Consider the following 20,899-nt stretch of genomic DNA (forward strand, 5'->3'; position numbering starts at 1 on the left):
TACATAATCACCTGCCAGAGTGCTCACCAGCAAACATTAATACAAAGTCCAGTTCTATAGATCAGGAATTCCGATTTTATTTTAACACCTTTTTTAAATATAATTAACAATATTTTCTAATGATCTCATAAGAGTTATCATTTATGATTTTAAACATGAGAAGAAAAAGCAAGTATGATATATATAATCTTACACTCAAACTCCACTCATTTCTCTTTACAAATGAGCATACTACTAGAACATAATGTTCTCCTGAGAATAAAGGTTAATGTTACCTACTGTATAAAGAAAAAACACAGTTATCGGTTCTACCATCTGCGTTAATTCTGAGCATTAATATTTGAAATGGTTTAACAGAGGTTGCATGGCTACTGTACAATTTAATGTAAAAAATAATAATAAATGTGAATTGATTAGAAGCAAATGGTTAAACTATCTAGTATCAAAATGAGGCGTCAAAAAAATATGATAATATCACTGAAAAATATGAAAACACATTATCTTATCAAATGTAAATAGTGAATGTAATGTATTATACAAATATGTAAGCAGAATTTCCCTCCACTTTATTATTCTATAATTGTTCAGTAAAGCATGAATGTGTGAGGGGGGGTAGTAGATGCACTTAGAAGTCCTAGCAAGTTGAGCAGATCTAGAGAAGTGAGGGTGGGGGGCGAGAGCTTACTTTCCGGGTGCCAGGCTTCAACTTCCGCCACTGTCAAAAATGTCCAAATTCCATTGCCGCCTCTGTTGGAAGTCTGTTCCACCTATCTGCTACACTTTAAGTAAAGTTATTTATTTCTTAAATCTCCTCCTGTACCATAGTAAAACCCTTAATATGTTTGAAGACTTCTGTTATACCACTATACATCCCACTTCTCTATAGCAAGCTATATATACTAAGGTCCTTTAGTCTTTGCTGGTAAATTCTGTGATGCAGACCATTTACCATTTTAGTAGCCCTATTTTGCAATCTCTCATTAATTTCCATCATGAGCTATAGTCTTGAGAACGGATTACAATATTCAATAATTACCTATACAGTAGCATTCACACCTTTATCTTTCTGCAACCTAACATCCATCTGTTTTCTTTGCGGTCAACTTTTAAGTCACTCAAAACAATGGCTCCTAGAGTTATCCTCACTAGGTGCCACGTTTGTGTAGTTAATACTAAAGGGGGGTACACACGGAGCGATAATCTAAGCAATCTGACTAGATTGCTTAGATTTTCAGCAAGATCGCTCCGTGTGTAGCCCTAACAGCGATAGCGATGCGCAGCCCCGCGCATCGCTATCGCTGCTGCTAGATTGGCCTGCATGCAGGCCAATCTAGCGGGTCGCTAAGTGAGCGCCCCCCCCGTCTCCCCCCGCACGCTCAGCACAGATCGCGCTGTGCTGAGTGCCGGGAGAGATGTGTGCTGAGCGGTTCGCTCAGCACACATCTCTCCAGCATCGGGCCATGAGTACTGGCCTTAAGAGTGGGATGTAATGCAGTCTGAGTTGGCATGGTTGTGCCTTGTAAATGATTGCCAAAAACATCCGAGTTCGGCCAGCAACCCACACCACCAGCCATCTCAGATGGCATTACATACAGCCCTATATTATGGATTTGTATTCCCTAGAAACAAGTGCTGCTTAAGTTCCTGTAAGTTGCTACACTCTTTCTTACAGCAGAGCCTTCTTCCTTGTCTCCACCACTGATGCCAGGGTCACTGGTCTGTAGTAAACTCTTCTTAATACTCTTGTGAAGCTAGACACTTATTATATTTTGTCCAGAATTCTGACAACTCCTGTTAATAACAGATTAAATAATTCAGATAACAATATAACAAACACCGCAATATTCAGTAATATTGGCTGTATTATACCTAGCCATCAATTTGTCTACTTGCAGTTTTGAGAATTTTGTCAGAATCCTCTCATATGGGCGTAAATGTATGAATCAGTGAGAAGAGTGGAGAAGTTGCCCATGGCAACCAATCAGCTGCTCTGTATAATCTTATAGTATGCAAATGATAAATGTTACGTTAATGCTGATTGGTTGCCATAGGCAACTTCTCCACTCTTATCATTGCTTATACATACATTTACCGGATGGACATTTACACTTCTATCTTCTTTGGTATCAACATTCAGTGCTATGTGACAGAGGAATAACATTAATTTCTATGTCATCTCATGGTAAAACTGAATCATGGGGGTATAGAGCCTGTTTTAGGACTTGGACACTTTAAGGGGGATATCCAATTATCCCCGGTAAAACATCGGGTTTGAAAAACGGCCGTTTTCCCGATGTTTCACCAATATTTTTTTTACAGGCGATTGATCACCTGTAAAAAAAAAAAAACATTTCTCCCGAAAATACACAGGTTCAGTGAAACCTGTGTGTTTTCGGGATTCTGCTTCGCCTGCCGGAGGAAGGTGAAACGAAATCCCTGATAAGCCGCAGCATGCACCGGCTTATTGGGGCTAATTAGATAGCCCCCGGCGGGACAATTAGCCCAGGTAAATTACAGGGGCTAATTGGATATCCCCCTAAGTATTGTATACTCCTTCCTGTTGTAGTATACCCATCCTCTGTTTTTGCTAGAGTGCCCACAGCACAATGTGTATTTTGTTAGACTGCTTTGATAGCCGGGATCTAACTTTTCAATTTGCCGCTAGCAATTTAATTGACAGTTGCAGTCACAGACTCTATGGAAAACCATGTGCACTGCAGGAAGGGCAGATATAACATGTGCAGAGAGAGTTAGATTTGGGCGGGGTGTGTTCAAACTGAAATCTAAATTGCAGTGTAAAAATAAAGCAGCCAGTATTTACCCTGCACAGAAACAAAATAACCCACCCAAATCTAACTCTCTCTGCACATGTTAAATCTGCCCCACCTGCAGTGCACATGGTTTTGCCCATTAGCTAACAAATTTGTGCTGCGATCAGGTCCGAATTAGGCCCTAAATTTCTCCATCTTCCCAGTGAAGGAGGTGTCACAGTCACTGTCTGGTGGAAACCTGAGGCCTACTAGACTGCAGAGAGAGGACTGGAAGTACAAATCAGCTGTCTGGAAGGATGATGGGTGCAGTCAGATGGTGATGATATGGGGGGGGGGGGGGGGGGGAGGTGCAGACCATAGCCAGCATAAATTGCTCCTCCCTGACTGATTTCATTGTGTATTGAAATGTAGTCCTGCAGGTTAAATCCTTCTGTATATGCCCCCAGCTGCAGGAAAGTGCTGCCTGTTTTCTGACGGATTTATTTGTGCGAGCTGTAACATGATGCACTTTTTTTTTTTTTTTTACAGTCTCTGCCTTTTTTTGTATTCATCCTATCAAGGCGAATAAAGATAAGTTTGACTGCTGAGGCTTCATTTATAACTTTTTATACTAGTGTAAAGTGTCATGCTACAGTACTTTGTTAAATGGAGATGTTTTATCCACAGCTCCCACATACCTGCATTGTTCTCCTGTAACCTGCTGAAATAAATGTGGGAAATATTTAGCACAATCTATTACTGACGTCTCACGGCTCACTACTCGACCCCTACTTGTAGGTGAAGCAAGCTGTCCCCTTTCTCACCCATTTTAATATCCCTGTCCACTTGTGATGTCATACTCAATGGATTCTGCAGCCAATATATCTTTCAGTTAGCAGGTCGGTCGTACACACAGGCAGATGTACCAATATATTTGCATGACAGATTGTCATCGGCTGTGTTCGCAGGCATTCCGTCTGTACACAGAGAACTATGGTCCAGCATATAAATAGTATGTTGGCATATCTTAAATGTAGCAATTTGAGAATTAGTTACTTGTTAACATGGCTAGAAATTACTGGTAGATCACTAAAGAAAATGTCTAATGCTCACAGCAATCCAGAAATGCGGTGCTGGTGCCTAGTAATGGTCTTGTCACACAGTATATATAATATAGCAGAGAGCACCTTCACTGTGACCACGTCTGTCAGCATTTACTCTATGCAGATGTATAAGAGGAGCAAACGGACTAGGTGATATATACCTATAGGCATACATGCACCCATATGCCTGCATTGTAAGTCTTTGCAAAGTTTTAGGTAGATAGCATACTGTACATACAGAGTTGAATGTAATTTGGGTCAAGATTGCAAGCGAGAAAGGTGCATTTTGCTTAGCAGACAGAGCTGGTCATATCGCAAGATGGGTGAAACTCATCAAGAATAGCAGATGTGCCTGGTTTAATCCAGGAGAGAACAGTATACCTGCCTGCTTTATGAAGGAGATGTGTCTTTAGAGTGGTAGCAGTAAATGCTAAAGTGACAGTACACAATTCATATACAATATAGTCCATGTCTGGATAGTGTTTTAACTAATAAAGTTGCATTTATCATATAAAACTCAATTCAACACAAACATCTGGCCTCCCTTTTTAATAGAACAAATAAGAGTATGTTGTCTTGCTGCAGATGGATTACAAATACTAATGTAATAATGCAAATAAATCATAGCAGCCACATTACACTAGTAATCATTTCAGTCAGAGGGACAGAAGCAGCCACTGACTGCTATAATTATTATGCATTTTGTGTCAGTGATAGATCTACTTTCCAACAGACACATGGGCTGGATGTAAAGTCCAAGTTCGGCAGCCGTGCAAGATGCCGGCCAAACTCTGACAGTGTTTTTAAAGGGGCAATCATTTACAAGGTTAAACCATATCTTGTAAATGATTGCCCCTTTAAAAAAATGTCCAAGCTTGGCCAGCATCCCGCACAGTCGCAGAGCCCAGACTTCATTACATCCCACCCGTACTGGGACGCATTTCGCACTCCCTTACTGTACGTTGCCTCCAACCCCCGTTCCCCATCTCTAATCAAAAAGAGTCGTATGTATAATGCACCTCAGTCACCATGTGATGGCTGCTTAGCAATTTTCCTGTTGAAAAATATGCAATTTACAGAGAAAAAAGCGTATCCAATTCTACATGAGCCCCTTTGCCTTCACAAGATACTATATTTCAAACAGTTTGTAACTTATACTACAATATCTTGAACAATTCTTTACTTACCCTGCATCTTTTAGAAGATCCAGAAAAGCGTGGAATTTGCTGAAGGATTTTTCAATGCTGTCAAGAACGCCTTCATCCTCCAATAGTGTAGAAGTGACTGTTCGTGTTTCTAGTGCCTCAGAAAGAGTCTGATTGATTTGCCTCAGACGAGCATTTTCAACTTCCAGCTAAAATAGGGAGTTTAAGTTAAATAAAACAATATTTGATTTATTGTGAAATATTTACTAGACCAGAGGTTATAGAAATAAATATGGTTTTGCATTTTTTTTTAAATGGACTCTTTATATTGTCACCCCTTCCCCTATATACAGTAGGAACACTACCGTATGTATAGAGATGAAAATGACCTACCATGATCTACCCAACTATAAATAAATCATTGTACTATATTAGTTGTTGCAGATACCAGACATTTTGTGTTCTGTAAACTGAAAAAAAGAATGTGCAAGGTTTAGGGCACTAACACAGGGGTGCTTTGTCTGTGCCAGTAATCGATTTTAATGGGCTCGTGTACAATTGGAGCCAATTTGTGCCAAATTATGCAGGCATAAAATACATCCCCTAAAAGGACATTGTTTGCAGCCTGCAGAGATCTGCAAGGGAAGCATATGCACCAGTTTTACACAAGGAGAGAACAGTAGAATATGTGCCAGATAACGCCACAAAACGGAATTATTAGCACTTGGCTTACCATACAAGATTTGGTTTGTCAATGTTAGTACTAAATGGTAATATTTCAGTACATAATATAATAAGTCTGTTAAGAATCATATACATAATACACCATCTGTGTCTTGTCTGGATAGTGTTATCATGGCCGGATCCAACTAGGGGCGACAGACGTGGTCGTCCTGGGGCCCCCACACATTAGGGACCCCCACACACTCCCCCTGCCTTGCGCCCACCACCAGACCTGCTTTGAGCCCGCCGCAGACACTGAAATCGGAGCACAGCATGATTCAACTGTGTCTCCGATTTCCCCAGCACACATTTTCTGTGGTGCCGCACACCTCCACCACTCCCCCCTGTTGCATTGAGCCTCAGCATTGAGGTGCCAAGGCTGCACCTGAGTGATATTTCTTATCAATTCCTTGTTATTAATATTATATACATACTACATAAGGGTATATTTAATTAAAGTCGGATCCAGCGTCCACCTGGCTCCAGCAAGCGGGACCTTCTCCTGCTAACCCTGCTCTCCCACATCTCCCCGCTGCTCTACCCATCTCCTCCTCCTCAGCTCCCTTATCTGTAACCACTCATCTGTAGTCCTCCCTCATCTCTCCCCCTTCTCCCCGCTGCTCTTTCCATCTCCCCGCTGCTCTACCCATCTCCTCCTCCTCAGCTCCCTCATCTGTAACCGCTCATCTGTAGTCCTCCCTCATCTGTAGCCGCTGCTCTCCCCCTTCTCCCCGCTGCTCTTCCCATCTCCCCGCGGCTCTCCCCATCTCCTCCTCCTCCTCAGCTCCCTCATCTCAATCCGACTTTTTTTAAAGTCGGATTGAGATGGTCGGAAAGGGGGCCAAAACCTGTCGGATTGGCCCCCCGTTTCCGACAGAAGCTAGCGGATCGGCAGCTATTCCGCCGATCCACGTGCTTTCCGACAAGTCAGAATTCCCGACTTGTCGGATAATTTTGGGGTATATTGAATAGGTCGGAACCCCTTCCAACCCAAAAAAGTCGAAAACTGCCATCTTTCCGACAGACGGCAGCTTTCGACTGCAATTGAATACCCCCCTTAATATACAAACACAACTCTGTGTCGGGCTGCAGCACACAGCAGCCAGACACCGTGCTGTGTTTGTATACTATGGGGGTATTCAATTGAAGTTGGAAACTGCTGTCTTGTCGGAAAGACGTCAGTTTCCGACTTTTTTAGGACGGAAACTGTTCCGACCTATTCAATCCTCGGCAGATATAGCTGCTGATCCACGTGTTTTATTGGAAACGCAGCCAAATCCAACAGGTTTAGCCCTGTTTCTGACAATGTCAATCCGACTTTAAAAAAAAGTCGGATTGGCATTGTCGGGAACGGCTGTCTTTCCAACAAGACAACAGTATCCGACTACTATTGACTACCCCCCTATATAGAATATATGTTATATATACATGTATATATACTTTATTTTTACAACATTGTTATTACATTATATCACTTTTATTGATAGGGGCCCCCACAAGTTTGTTGTTCAGCGCCCCCACAGACCTTAATCCGGCCCTGAGTGTTATTAATAAATGAGTTGCATATACCATGTCAAATACATGTAAACACAGACACAAATATAAAAATCAAGGTGTTGAACCAGACATGGAGCACCTGCCTGTAATACAGTATGCCTTATGACAGCCGCATGTGTGTCTTTATTGGGATAAACACACTGTAGGGTGCAACTGGGAAGGGATAGAGGTATCCCATTAAAATAATAAAAATGGCATCAATAGGCAATAAGTAAGCCACCCTTCCAGAAGGTGTTCTAAATTTCTCATCCCACTCAGACTTTTCATGTTTGCATTATAAAGGATCAGCCTTGATCCACCCTATTCCGATCATCAGAAGGAGCAATCTTATTCTTAATTAATGTAAATTACCCTTGGTGCCCATGGAGATAAATATACCAATAGATTACCTTCATTATCCTGCTGTCGTATCTTGATCTTAATTTTCTTTCCTCCTCCAACTTCAGTTGGCATTCCTCATACGCAACCTGTCAATGAGAGTCATTAAATTGCGCACTGGTGTTTGTCTTAAAGAACTGTTTAATGCACAACTAAATATATTAGTAATGCTAATCTAAGTGTCATAACCACTTAATATTAAAAGTCAGACACAATTCTTGGAAATTATTCAGCTAGTCTTAAGGTGGGTACACACTAGGCGATGTGCTCCGTGAGCGACATCGCCTAGTGCGTCTCCTCCCAGCCCGGGCCGCCTGATGGTGGGCATACGCACTGTGCAATATCGCTTCAGAAAGGGACGTCATGCCGCGACCGGGCTGTACATGCTGCTTTAAACGATGAGTACACATTGAACTGCATGCACGGCCGGCACCGAGGGTGTGGGGCCGCGCATTGGCCGTCGTCAGCTGCATACACACTGGGCGATATAGTAAACGATATCACTCAGGAGGAGGAAAATTAGCTATATCGTTTACTACAGTATATCGCTAAGTGTGTATGCACCTTTACGTTTGGCTACTATACCAAGATTGTTTCAAATTTTCATTATTTAAGAAACATCACTGTTGAATGGGAGTAATAATTACAAATATGAAGATTAAAATATATATGTCATTATACAGTACAGGTAAAGAAATGTAGAAAGATTTTTAATGGATTAAAAAATTGGTCTGACATTAGTATCTATTGTTTGTAGAGTTACCATATCCATTGGTATTTTTACTTTCCGAGTAGATAAGTGGTCTAACATAGATCAACTAATGTCCGTTTTATCAAATGTATTTAAACAGTCCATATTTATTTCATGAAATTTATGTGACAACTGCATTAATGTTTGTTCACTAAATCTCTTTCAGATGTGTAGTTTTTGTTTATATTTCTCTGTATAAATAAAAACTGTGGACTGGTTTCAAAAATATGGAGAGAACACACCCCAGAAAGAGTTACAGTAGCTCAACTCTGATGGTGATGTAGACTGCTGCAAATTGTCCTAGAGACATCATCAACTAGTAAATCGCTACTGGCTCCAATTTAATGTAGTAGCACAGTTTTATATAACTGTTATTGTACACAAGCTGGAACTACTAATTGCCATGTGACATGTTAGTCCTAAAAAGTCTGATATACAGTTGTTTAAAAATGAATATCACACTGCATTGGTTAAATAAACGTTGAATTTCCAAGTCTAGATCCAATCCTTTTCCTTGTCTGAAAAACTAGACTGAAATGGACCAATAAGGGAGTGGGAGTATATGAAAGTGGTGTGTTTATTAGAGATGTGCACTTGAAATTTTTCGGGTTTTGTGTTTTGGTTTTGGGTTCGGTTCCGCGGCCGTGTTTTGGGTTCGACCGCGTTTTGGCAAAACCTCACCGAATTTTTTTTGTCGGATTCGGGTGTGTTTTGGATTCGGGTGTTTTTTTTATAAAACACTAAAAAACAGCTTAAATCATAGAATTTGGGGGTCATTTTGATCCCAAAGTATTATTAACCTCAAAAACCATAATTTCCACTCATTTTCAGTCTATTCTGAATACCTCACACCTCACAATATTATTTTTAGTCCTAAAATTTGCACCTAGGTCGCTGGATGACTAAGCTAAGCGACCCTAGTGGCCGACACAAACACCGTGCCCATCTAGGAGTGGCACTGCAGTGTCACGCAGGATGGCCCTTCCAAAAAACACTCCCCAAACAGCACATGACGCAAAGAAAAAAAGAGGCGCAATGAGGTAGCTGTGTGAGTAAGATAAGCGACCCTAGTGGCCGACACAAACACCGGGCCCATCTAGGAGTGGCACTGCAGTGTCACGCAGGATGGCCCTTCCAAAAAACCCTCCCCAAACAGCACATGACGCAAAGAAAAAAAGAGGCGCAATGAGGTAGCTGTGTGAGTAAGATAAGCGACCCTAGTGGCCGACACAAACACCGTGCCCATCTAGGAGTGGCACTGCAGTGTCACGCAGGATGGCCCTTCCAAAAAACCCTCCCCAAACAGCACATGACGCAAAGAAAAAAAGAGGCACAATGAGGTAGCTGTGTGAGTAAGATAAGCGACCCTAGTGGCCGACACAAACACCGGGCCCATCTAGGAGTGGCACTGCAGTGTCACGCAGGATGGCCCTTCCAAAAAACCCTCCCCAAACAGCACATGACGCAAAGAAAAAAAGAGGCGCAATGAGGTAGCTGTGTGAGTAAGATAAGCGACCCTAGTGGCCGACACAAACACCGTGCCCATCTAGGAGTGGCACTGCAGTGTCACGCAGGATGGCCCTTCCAAAAAAACCTCCCCAAACAGCACATGACGCAAAGAAAAAAAGAGGCGCAATGAGGTAGCTGTGTGAGTAAGATAAGCGACCCTAGTGGCCGACACAAACACCGGGCCCATCTAGGAGTGGCACTGCAGTGTCACGCAGGATGGCCCTTCCAAAAAACACTCCCCAAACAGCACATGACGCAAAGAAAAAAAGAGGCGCAATGAGGTAGCTGTGTGAGTAAGATAAGCGACCCTAGTGGCCGACACAAACACCGTGCCCATCTAGGAGTGGCACTGCAGTGTCACGCAGGATGGCCCTTCCAAAAAACCCTCCCCAAACAGCACATGACGCAAAGAAAAAAAGAGGCGCAATGAGGTAGCTGTGTGAGTAAGATAAGTGACCCTAGTGGCCGACACAAACACCGGGCCCATCTAGGAGTGGCACTGCAGTGTCACGCAGGATGGCCCTTCCAAAAAACATTCCACAAACAGCACATGACGCAAAGAAAAATTAAAGAAAAAAGAGGTGCAAGATGGAATTGTCCTTGGGCCCTCCCACCCACCCTTATGTTGTATAAACAGGACATGCACACTTTAACCAACCCATCATTTCAGTGACAGGGTCTGCCACACGACTGTGACTGAAATGACGGGTTGGTTTGGACCCCCACCAAAAAAGAAGCAATTAATCTCTCCTTGCACAAACTGGCTCTACAGAGGCAAGATGTCCACCTCATCATCATCCTCCGATATATCACCGTGTACATCCCCCTCCTCACAGATTATCAATTCGTCCCCACTGGAATCCACCATCTCAGCTCCCTGTGTACTTTGTGGAGGCAATTGCTGCTGGTCAATGTCTCCACGGAGGAATTGATTATAATTCATTTTAATGAACATCATCTTCTCCACATTTTCTGGATGTAACCTCGTACGCCGATTGCTGACAAGGTGAGCGGCGGCACTAAACACACTTTCGGAGTACACACTTGTGGGAGGGCAACTTAGGTAGAATAAAGCCAGTTTGTGCAAGGGCCTCCAAATTGCCTCTTTTTCCTGCCAGTATAAGTACGGACTGTGTGACGTGCCTACTTGGATGCGGTCACTCATATAATCCTCCACCATTCTTTCAATGGTGAGAGAATCATATGCAGTGACAGTAGACGACATGTCCGTAATCGTTGTCAGGTCCTTCAGTCCGGACCAGATGTCAGCATCAGCAGTCGCTCCAGACTGCCCTGCATCACCGCCAGCGGGTGGGCTCGGAATTCTGAGCCTTTTCCTCGCACCCCCAGTTGCGGGAGAATGTGAAGGAGGAGAGGTTGACAGGTCGCGTTCCGCTTGACTTGACAATTTTCTCACCAGCAGGTCTTTCAACCCCAGCAGACTTGTGTCTGCCGGAAAGAGAGATCCAAGGTAGGCTTTAAATCTAGGATCGAGCACGGTGGCCAAAATGTAGTGCTCTGATTTCAACAGATTGACCACCCGTGAATCCTTGTTAAGCGAATTAAGGGCTCCATCCACAAGTCCCACATGCCTAGCGGAATCGCTCCGTGTTAGCTCCTCCTTCAATGTCTCCAGCTTCTTCTGCAAAAGCCTGATGAGGGGAATGACCTGACTCAGGCTGGCAGTGTCTGAACTGACTTCACGTGTGGCAAGTTCAAAGGGCATCAGAACCTTGCACAACGTTGAAATCATTCTCCACTGCGCTTGAGACAGGTGCATTCCACCTCCTATATCGTGCTCAATTGTATAGGCTTGAATGGCCTTTTGCTGCTCCTCCAACCTCTGAAGCATATAGAGGGTTGAATTCCACCTCGTTACCACTTCTTGCTTCAGATGATGGCAGGGCAGGTTCAGTAGTTTTTGGTGGTGCTCCAGTCTTCTGTACGTGGTGCCTGTACGCCGAAAGTGTCCCGCAATTCTTCTGGCCACCGACAGCATCTCTTGCATGCCCCTGTCGTTTTTAAAAAAATTCTGCACCACCAAATTCAAGGTATGTGCAAAACATGGGACGTGCTGGAATTTGCCCATATTTAATGCACACACAATATTGCTGGCGTTGTCCGATGCCACAAATCCACAGGAGAGTCCAATTGGGGTAAGCCATTCCGCGATGATCTTCCTCAGTTGCCGTAAGAGGTTTTCAGCTGTGTGCGTATTCTGGAAAGCGGTGATACAAAGCGTAGCCTGCCTAGGAAAGAGTTGGCGTTTGCGAGATGCTGCTACTGGTGCCGCCGCTGCTGTTCTTGCGGCGGGAGTCCATACATCTACCCAGTGGGCTGTCACAGTCATATAGTCCTGACCCTGCCCTGCTCCACTTGTCCACATGTCCGTGGTTAAGTGGACATTGGGTACAGCTGCATTTTTTAGGACACTGGTGAGTCTTTTTCTGAGGTCTGTGTACATTTTCGGTATCGCCTGCCTAGAGAAGTGGAACCTAGATGGTATTTGGTAACGGGGGCACACTACCTCAAGAAATTGTGTAGTTCCCTGTGAACTAACGGCGGATACCGGACGCACGTCTAACACCAACATAGTTGTCAAGGCCTCAGTTATCCGCTTTGCAGCAGGATGACTGCTGTGATATTTCATCTTCCTCGCAAAGGACTGTTGGACAGTCAATTGCTTACTGGAAGTAGTACAAGTGGTCTTCCGACTTCCCCTCTGGGATGACCATCGACTCCCAGCAGCAACAACAGCAGCGCCAGCAGCAGTAGGCGTTACATGCAAGGATGCATCGGAGGAATCCCAGGCAGGAGAGGAATCGTCAGAATTGCCAGTGACATGGCCTGCAGGACTATTGGCATTCCTGGGGAAGGAGGAAATTGACACTGAGGGAGTTGGTGGGGTGGTTTGCGTGAGCTTGGTTACAAGAGGAAGGGATTTACTGGTCAGTGGACTGCTTCCGCTGTCACCCAAAGTTTTTGAACTTGTCACTGACTTATTATAATTGCGCTGCAGGTGACGTATAAGGGAGGATGTTCCGAGGTGGTTAACGTCCTTACCCCTACTTATTACAGCTTGACAAAGACAACACACGGCTTGACACCTGTTGTCCGCTTTTCTGTTGAAATACCTCCACACTGAAGAGCTGATTTTTTTTGTATTTTCACCAGGCATGTCAACGGCCATATTCCTCCCACGGACAACCGGTGTCTCCCCGGGTGCCTGACTTAAACAAACCACCTCACCATCAGAATCCTCCTGGTCAATTTCCTCCCCAGCGCCAGCAACACCCATATCCTCCTCATCCTGGTGTACTTCAACACTGACATCTTCAATCTGACTATCAGGAACTGGACTGCGGGTGCTCCTTTCAGCACTTGCAGGGGGCGTGCAAATGGCGGAAGGCGCATGCTCTTCACGTCCAGTGTTGGGAAGGTCAGGCATCGCAACCGACACAATTGGACTCTCCTTGTGGATTTGGGATTTCGAAGAACGCACAGTTCTTTGCGGTGCTTTTGCCAGCTTGAGTCTTTTCAGTTTTCTAGCGAGAGGCTGAGTGCTTCCATCCTCATGTGAAGCTGAACCACTAGCCATGAACATAGGCCAGGGCCTCAGCCGTTCCTTGCCACTCCGTGTGGTAAATGGCATATTGGCAAGTTTACGCTTCTCCTCCAACAATTTTATTTTAGGTTTTGGAGTCCTTTTTTTACTGATATTTGGTGTTTTGGATTTGACATGCTCTGTACTATGACATTGGGCATCGGCCTTGGCAGACGACGTTGCTGGCATTTCATTGTCTCGGCCATGACTAGTGGCAGCAGCTTCAGCACGAGGTGGAAGTGGATCTTGATCTTTCCCTAATTTTGGAACCTCAACATTTTTGTTCTCCATATTTTAATAGGCACAACTAAAAGGCACCTCAGGTAAACAATGGAGATGGATGGATACTAGTATACTTATGGATGGACTGCCGAGTGCCGACACAGAGGTAGCTACAGCCGTGGACTACCGTACTGTGTCTGCTGCTAATATAGACTGGATGATAATGAGATGAAATCAATATATATATATGTATGTATATATAATATCACTAGTACTGCAGCCGGACAGGTAGATAATATATTTATTAGGTAATGATGACTGATGACGGACCTGCTGGACACTGTCAGCTCAGCAGCACCGCAGACTGCTACAGTAAGCTACTATACTATAGTAGTATGTACAAAGAAGAAAGAAAAAAAAAAAACACGGGTAGGTGGTATACAATTATGGATGGACTGCCGAGTGCCGACACAGAGGTAGCTACAGCCGTGGACAAACGTACTGTGTCTGCTGCTAATATAGACTGGATGATTGATAATGAGATGAAATCAATATATATATGTATGTATATATAATATCACTAGTACTGCAGCCGGACAGGTAGATAATATATTTATTAGGTAATGATGACTGATGACGGACCTGCTGGACACTGTCAGCTCAGCAGCACCGCAGACTGCTACAGTAAGCTACTATACTATAGTAGTATGTACAAAGAAGAAAGAAAAAAAAACCACGGGTAGGTGGTATACAATTATGGATGGACTGCCGAGTGCCGACACAGAGGTAGCTACAGCCGTGGACTACCGTACTGTGTCTGCTGCTAATATAGACTGGATGATAATGAGATGAAATCAATATATATATATATGTATATATAATATCACTAGTACTGCAGCCGGACAGGTAGATAATATATTTATTAGGTAATGATGACTGATGACGGACCTGCTGGACACTGTCAGCTCAGCAGCACCGCAGACTGCTACAGTAAGCTACTATACTATAGTAGTATGTACAAAGAAGAAAGAAAAAAAAAAAACCACGGGTAGGTGGTATACAATTATGGATGGACTGCCGAGTGCCGACACAGAGGTAGCTACAGCCGTGGACTAACGTACTGTGTCTGCTGCTAATATAGACTGGATGATTGATAATGAGATGAAATCAATATATATATGTATGTATATATAATATCACTAGTACTGCAGCCAGACAGGTAGATAATATATTTATTAGGTAATGATGACTGATGACGGACCTGCTGGACACTGTCAGCTCAGCAGCACCGCAGACTGCTACAGTAAGCTACTATACTATAGTAGTATGTACAAAAGAAGAAAGAAAAAAAAAAAACCACGGGTAGGTGGTATACAATTATGGATGGACTGCCGAGTGCCGACACAGAGGTAGCTACAGCCGTGGACTAACGTACTGTGTCTGCTGCTAATATAGACTGGATGATTGATAATGAGATGAAATCAATATATATATGTATGTATATATAATATCACTAGTACTGCAGCCGGACAGGTAGATAATATATTTATTAGGTAATGATGACTGATGACGGACCTGCTGGACACTGTCAGCTCAGCAGCACCGCAGACTGCTACAGTAAGCTACTATACTATAGTAGTATGTACAAATAAGAAAGAAAAAAAAAAACCACGGGTAGGTGGTATACAATTATGGATGGACTGCCGAGTGCCGACACAGAGGTAGCTACAGCCGTGGACTAACGTACTGTGTCTGCTGCTAATATAGACTGGATGATTGATAATGAGATGAAATCAATATATATATGTATGTATATATAATATCACTAGTACTGCAGCCGGACAGGTAGATAATATATTTATTAGGTAATGATGACTGATGACGGACCTGCTGGACACTGTCAGCTCAGCAGCACCACAGACTGCTACAGTAAGCTACTATACTATAGTAGTATGTACAAAGAAGAAAGAAAAAAAAAAAACCACGGGTAGGTGGTATACAATTATGGATGGACTGCCGAGTGCCGACACAGAGGTAGCTACAGCCGTGGACTAACGTACTGTGTCTGCTGCTAATATAGACTGGATGATTGATAATGAGATGAAATCAATATATATATATGTATGTATATATAATATCACTAGTACTGCAGCCGGACAGGTAGATAATATATTTATTAGGTAATGATGACTGATGACGGACCTGCTGGACACTGTCAGCTCAGCAGCACCGCAGACTGCTACAGTAAGCTACTATACTATAGTAGTATGTACAAAGAAGAAAGAAAAAAAAAACCACGGGTAGGTGGTATACAATTATGGATGGACTGCCGAGTGCCGACACAGAGGTAGCTACAGCCGTGGACTAACGTACTGTGTCTGCTGCTAATATAGACTGGATGATTGATAATGAGATGAAATCAATATATATATGTATGTATATATAATATCACTAGTACTGCAGCCGGACAGGTAGATAATATATTTATTAGGTAATGATGACTGATGACGGACCTGCTGGACACTGTCAGCTCAGCAGCACCGCAGACTGCTACAGTAAGCTACTATACTATAGTAGTATGTACAAAGAAGAAAAAAAAAAACACGGGTAGGTGGTATACAATTATGGATGGACTGCCGAGTGCCGACACAGAGGTAGCTACAGCCGTGGACTAACGTACTGTGTCTGCTGCTAATATAGAGTCTAGACTGGATGATAAATTATTGATAATGAGATGAAATCAATATAATATCACTAGTACTGCAGCCGGACAGGTACTATATAGATTTATTATGTAATGACTGATGACGGACCTGCTGGACACTGTCAGGTCAGCACAGCACCGCAGACTGCTACAGTAAGCTACGATAGTAGTATGTATAAAGAAGAATGAAAAAAAAAAAAACCACGGGTAGGTGGTATACAATATTATATATATATATATATATATATATATATATATAATATACAATTTTATATATATATATATATATATATATATATATATATATATTAAACTGGTGGTGATTGATTATTAAACTGGTGGTCACTTCAGGTCACGTTGCAACTTGCAACTAGTACTCCGAGGCCTAAGCAGACAATCACAAAATATATTATTATACTGGTGGTCAGTGTGGTCACAACAATGGCAGTGTGGCACTGACTCTGCAGCAAAAGTGTGCACTGTACGTTATATGTACTCCTGAGTCCTGCTCTCAGACTCTAACTGCTCCCCACTGTCAGTGTCTCCCCCACAAGTCAGATAATACACTTACAGTCACATTATCTAATCTATAAATATCACTTCAGCAAGTAGTATAGTAGTATACAGTATAGTAGTACTCCTCCTAATAATGCTCCCCAAAATACTGTGTCTCTCTCTTCTCTAAACGGAGAGGACGCCAGCCACGTCCTCTCCCTATGACTCTCAATGCACGTGTGAAAATGGCGGCGACGCGCGGCTCCTTATATAGAATCCGAGTCTCGCGATAGAATCCGAGTCTCGCGATAGAATCCGAGCCTCGCGAGAATCCGACAGCGTGATGATGACGTTCGGGCGCGCTCGGGTTAGCCGAGCAAGGCGGGAAGATCCGAGCCTGCTCGGACCCGTGTAAAAAAACCTGAAGTTCGGGCGGGTTTGGATTCAGAGGAACCGAACCCGCTCATCTCTAGTGTTTATACAAGCTGCTCACAGATCTTGGAGGCCAAGAAGAGAAACTATGGGTCAAGAGACCTTTTTTGATGTTGGGTGTGATGAAAGCATGTTTGAAGGAGGAGAGGAAGGCACTGGATAAGAGAAACAGATTGATGAGGTGAACGAGGAGGGTGCAGAGATGATGAGAGGGAATGGGATCAAGGGAGCAGATGGAGAGAATGAAAGAAGAAGAACATGGACTTCATAGTCAGTAGCAGGGGAGAAGGAGGACAGTGTGAACATACAGATGAAGAATGGAAAGGGTGTGGAAGGAAGATACTGATGGGAGGAGATGTCCTGGTGGATTGCCACCTACTTCACATCCAAAATCAGGGGTCACAGTTTAACATTTAAGACATTTTTATTTGGTCAAATTAACTCCAAATTGTTAAACTTTCTTACTTATTTCCCTTGCACTTATTCAGTTTGATAAACACATGCAGTGGCGGATCCAGGGGTGGGGTTGTGGCCCCAACCCTATGCGTCCCCGACGCCGCACAGGAAGATGACGGGCGCCCGTCTCTCCTCACCGTGAGCCGGAGGCAAGAGCTCAGTACTGAGCTCCGGCTTCCAGCGCTGTCACTGTGCGGCGTGTGCTATGGGAGAGACGTCAGTCATGATGTCTCTCTCATAGTGCTGACTGAGGAGTGGACGTCCAGAGAGGAGGAGGACTGCAGCGGTCTGGAAGCGGGAACGGGGCTCGGTAAGTATGATGTTTTTTTTCTTCCTTAGGGCAGCGGGGGCATCTACTGGGGGCAAACTACAGAGGGACCTACACATGCTGTACTAAGCACTTATTCAGTTTGATAGACAGATGCTGTACTAATTTGAGAAAAGTCAAAAGCCTTGTGGTTTTCATACAAATAAGTATATGTAGAAGTGTTATAATTACAGTTATGTTACCTGTAGCTGCCTATAGTATTTGGTGTTTTTTTTATCAAGAGTTTCAGACACCGCGGGTTCTTGGATTAGGAGGTCTGATGTGGTCTCAGATTCATCAGTGTCAGACGAAGTATCACTATCCACAGACACTTTCACTTGACTACCTGTCTGGAGACAAAAGATAAATGGTCACATAACTGGTTGCACTGCTGATAAAAAAAAATATAACTATGTAAACAGCATGCAATATAGTGGGTGATCACAAATGCAACTGGCATTGACCATTAAATCCTTCCAGGTTGTATTGTGGGATATAGTTCAGCTTTGCAACTCATGGATAATCCTAATGACACTTCTTGTAAAAATGCAAGCATTTTCTCATATGCGTTGCATTTTCTCTGAAATTGAATAGCTGTTAAAAGACCATTATCTTTATGTGAATATACTGACAGTAGCCTTTATCTCATTGGCTTTGGCCTTGACATTAAGGGGGCGATTAAATTTATTTTATTCCTGGCTGCCACTAGATGGCGCCAGATGGAGAAATTCAATTGGTGCTCCACCAGCTTGGGCGCGCATGCAGCAGGAGGGAGTGGGGGGGGGGGTGTCACATTTCAGCTGGCAGCCTCATGAGGTGCCAGCTGAAATGTGCAATACATCTGGAGTTTGGACACCCCAGGCAGTTGTTTAGACTGGTTTAGTGCTAATAGGTGTGCAAATATGGCATGCATGCCCACGGGAGGGGGGACAATTGGATTGCTCCAGTGGGTGCCCATTCCGTTTGGGCGCCAACAAAACATTTGAATTCCCCCCTAAGAAACAAAATATTTTTGGCGCAGGATAGATTGCAACTACATTTGCATTGTAAAATAGTTCTTAAAATAAATAATACTTCACTGCAATATTTCTTCACAAATACAGTGGTGGTGCAACCTAGGAGTCAAGTTACTAATGTAAACAAGACATCAGATGCTGTAGACCGAAATTCCCACATAAAGGGCACTCAGCTGCAAATGGAAAAGTATGCAAATGGCTGTAGCCAGAAAGAATAGCGACCAAAGTACAACTACAATTTCTACTGCATATGATTGTAACCAAATAAAGACTTATTTATCATTCTTAAAATAAATATATCATATCCCATGTTCACATTAAATATATAGATAAAATGAAATATAACCAAACAGGTCAGTAATATATACTGACAGTTTAATACACAGAAAAACTATAGTCAGTAATTACAAGTCAAACGGGTACAGTTAGTGTATTAATTAATATACAGTAGTGCGAGTGGAAAAAAGGGGGGAGAGCGAAATATACAAAACAAGTAAAAAAATTATATGTGAATGCAATTAAAATGGTCACAGTCTGAAAATCTAATTTGTCACACATTGCAAGTCCCGATGAGATAGTCAGACCATGACCATTTTAATTGCATTCTATATACATTAACATTTTTTTTTCACTCGTTTTGTACAGGTCTACTAAGTTTTGCCAGCGCTTGGGATCCCCAGAATACCGGCGCCGGGATCCCGACCGCCGGCATGCAGGCAGCGAGGCGAGCGCAAAAGAGCCCCTTGCGGGCTCGCTGTGGGCACGTTGCACGCTATTTATTCTCCCTCCAGGGGTGTCGTGGACACCCCAAGAGGGAGAATAGTTGTCGGTATATCGGCTGTTGGGATCCCGGCGCCGGTATAGTGAGCGCCGGGATCCCGACAGCCGGCATATCAAATGCCTCCCGTTTTGTACATTTCACCACCCCCTTTTTCCCTCATACTACTTGAAAAATATGTTTAGGTGTTACAAATGTGCGCAATTAAAAACAGAATCATGCAGCAGAAACACACGTAAAATTGAGTGTTCATCCAACACTCAGAAAACGGAACAATATTCTAAAGGATTTTTTACGTGCTCAATCCTGCGCTATTCTGCTTAACCATGTACAAACAGATACCAGGAATGTGCATAGGAGAAAACAAACAATCATGCTAAAAGGTGTATACATGCAAAGCACCACATCCAAATATAATAGAAATTACTGAGCTTTTGTAAATGAATGATGAATTGATCACAGACTTTTGTGAGTAGCTTCTTAATGCATGTAGAAGTTGGTACCACCCAAGAATCTCTGAAATCAAAACAATACTGCACTATCATTTATTCTCTGTGCTGACTCCCCCTGCAATGGGTAATACCCCTGTGAGGGAAGCACGATTGTTTTGATTTCAGAGATTCTTGGATGGTACCAACTTCTACATGCATTAAGAAGCTACTCACAAAAGTCTGTGATCAATTCATCATTCATTTACAAAAGCTCAGTAATTTCTATTATATTTGGATGTGGTGCTTTGCATGTATACACCTTTTTGCATGATTGTTTGTTTTCTCCTATGCACAGTCCTGGTATCTGTTTGTACATGGTAAAGCAGAATAGCGCAGGATTGAGCACGTAAAAAATCCTTTAGAATATCCCTCATACTACTATTTAGAACCACTGGCCTATACCAACAGGCAACTTGAGCTATGGTGAACATGAGTAGTTTTTAGATAACCTTATAGATTGCCTAAAAGTGCAAACTGA

At 43.1% G+C, this 20,899-nt stretch overlaps 1 protein-coding gene across 1 annotated transcript in view; it reads right to left on the reverse strand.

Annotated features, from left to right (window-relative positions):
* The window catches only part of CEP78 (centrosomal protein 78), a 239,311-nt gene that overhangs the window by 20,611 nt on the left and 197,801 nt on the right, over positions 1-20,899 (reverse strand). Inside the window, exons 12-14 of the mRNA XM_063913831.1 lie at positions 18,340-18,486; positions 7,668-7,745; positions 5,041-5,207 (exon numbers count right to left, since the gene is read on the reverse strand). Of these exons, the coding sequence (XP_063769901.1) occupies positions 5,041-5,207; positions 7,668-7,745; positions 18,340-18,486 (392 nt within the window). The remainder of the gene's footprint in view (positions 1-5,040; positions 5,208-7,667; positions 7,746-18,339; positions 18,487-20,899) is intronic.

This window comes from Pseudophryne corroboree, chromosome 1 (genome assembly GCF_028390025.1).
Source record: "Pseudophryne corroboree isolate aPseCor3 chromosome 1, aPseCor3.hap2, whole genome shotgun sequence".
NCBI classification, from domain to species: domain Eukaryota; kingdom Metazoa; phylum Chordata; class Amphibia; order Anura; family Myobatrachidae; genus Pseudophryne; species Pseudophryne corroboree.